At 56.1% G+C, this 1,164-nt stretch overlaps 1 protein-coding gene across 1 annotated transcript in view; it reads left to right on the forward strand.

Annotated features, from left to right (window-relative positions):
- EMH_0018190 (uncharacterized protein) overlaps positions 1 to 1,164 on the forward strand; it is a gene marked incomplete at both ends in the record, with an annotated part of 7,741 nt that overhangs the window by 149 nt on the left and 6,428 nt on the right. Inside the window, 2 exons of the mRNA XM_013501068.1 lie at positions 491 to 794; positions 1,033 to 1,162. Coding sequence (XP_013356522.1) covers positions 491 to 794; positions 1,033 to 1,162 — 434 coding nt within the window. The remainder of the gene's footprint in view (positions 1 to 490; positions 795 to 1,032; positions 1,163 to 1,164) is intronic.

Here is a 1,164-nt window from a genome sequence, read left to right on the forward strand (position 1 = left end):
GGGGGGAGAGAAGTAAAGCTCGAGGATCTAAGTTATATATATTTTAATAAAATATCTTTGATTATATTTATATAAATAATAAAAATAAAGCAAAAGGGGGGCGCAACAGCAAGAAGAGCAGCAGCAGCAACTGCGGCGGGGAGGTATCCTGTGCAGCCGCAGCAGCAGCAGCAGCAGCAGCGACGTCGATGTGCATACTATATGAAGACCCCAAACCCTTACATTCTAGCGTATTGATGTCTCTGTCTGTTTCGTGCTGCAGTAGGAGCCTTTGATCGTGCCTTGCTGCTGCTGCTGCTGCTGCTGCTGCTGCTGCTGCTGCTGCTGCTACTGCAGCGCCGCAGCAAGCGCAAGAGGCCCTGAGCGTGCCGCTGCCTCTCTGTACCCCGGTACCCTTTGGGGGCCCCCGTGGTGTTGTTAGTATTAGCAAGTGTTGCTGCTGAGGAGGCCCCATAGAAAACTAGTTTCGGTGCTCTGCCTCCATCAACAGCAGCAGCAGCAGCAGCAGCAGCAGCAGCAGCAGCAACAGCAGCAGCAGCAGCAGCAACTGTTGCCGCGACCGCAGCAGCAAGCGATCTTCTCCCCTTTCTCTCAGCCCCCAGGCTATAAAACAAGAAGAGAGATAAACTACCAACACACGTTTGTCTGTCTCCTTTGTTGCTGTTTGGGGGCCCCTCCACCGCACTGGAATCCCGCGGGGCCTCCTGCTGCAGCAGCAGCAGCAGCAGCAGCAGCAGCAACAGCAACAGCAGCAGCAGCAGCAACAGCAGCACGAAGGGCCTCTCCTTCGGTTGGTGCTGTTCTAGATAAACTATAGACGGAGTGTACATACACCTACACACTTACATATACATGCACAAGCCCCAGCAGCTGCATCAGCAGCAGCAGCAGCAGCAGCAGCAGCAGCAGCAGCAGCAGCAGCAGCAGCATGGAGAGCCCTAGGAGGCCCCCACCCATGATGACCCCTAGCTGCTGCGCAGCAGCAGCAGCAGAACACGGCGGGGATCGGGATCGTGTCGATCCCGCCCCCAGCACGGGAGACGCCTCAGAGGAGAGCTCCAGGGTTTCACCAGCAGCAGCAGCAGCAGCAACAACAGCAGCAGCAGCAGCAGCAGGAGCAGCAGCAGCAGGAGGATATCCATCAACACCAGCAACAACTGCAAC

This window comes from Eimeria mitis, genomic scaffold (genome assembly GCF_000499745.2).
Source record: "Eimeria mitis Houghton genomic scaffold, Emh_scaff626, whole genome shotgun sequence".
Classification (NCBI taxonomy): Eukaryota; Apicomplexa; class Conoidasida; order Eucoccidiorida; family Eimeriidae; genus Eimeria; species Eimeria mitis.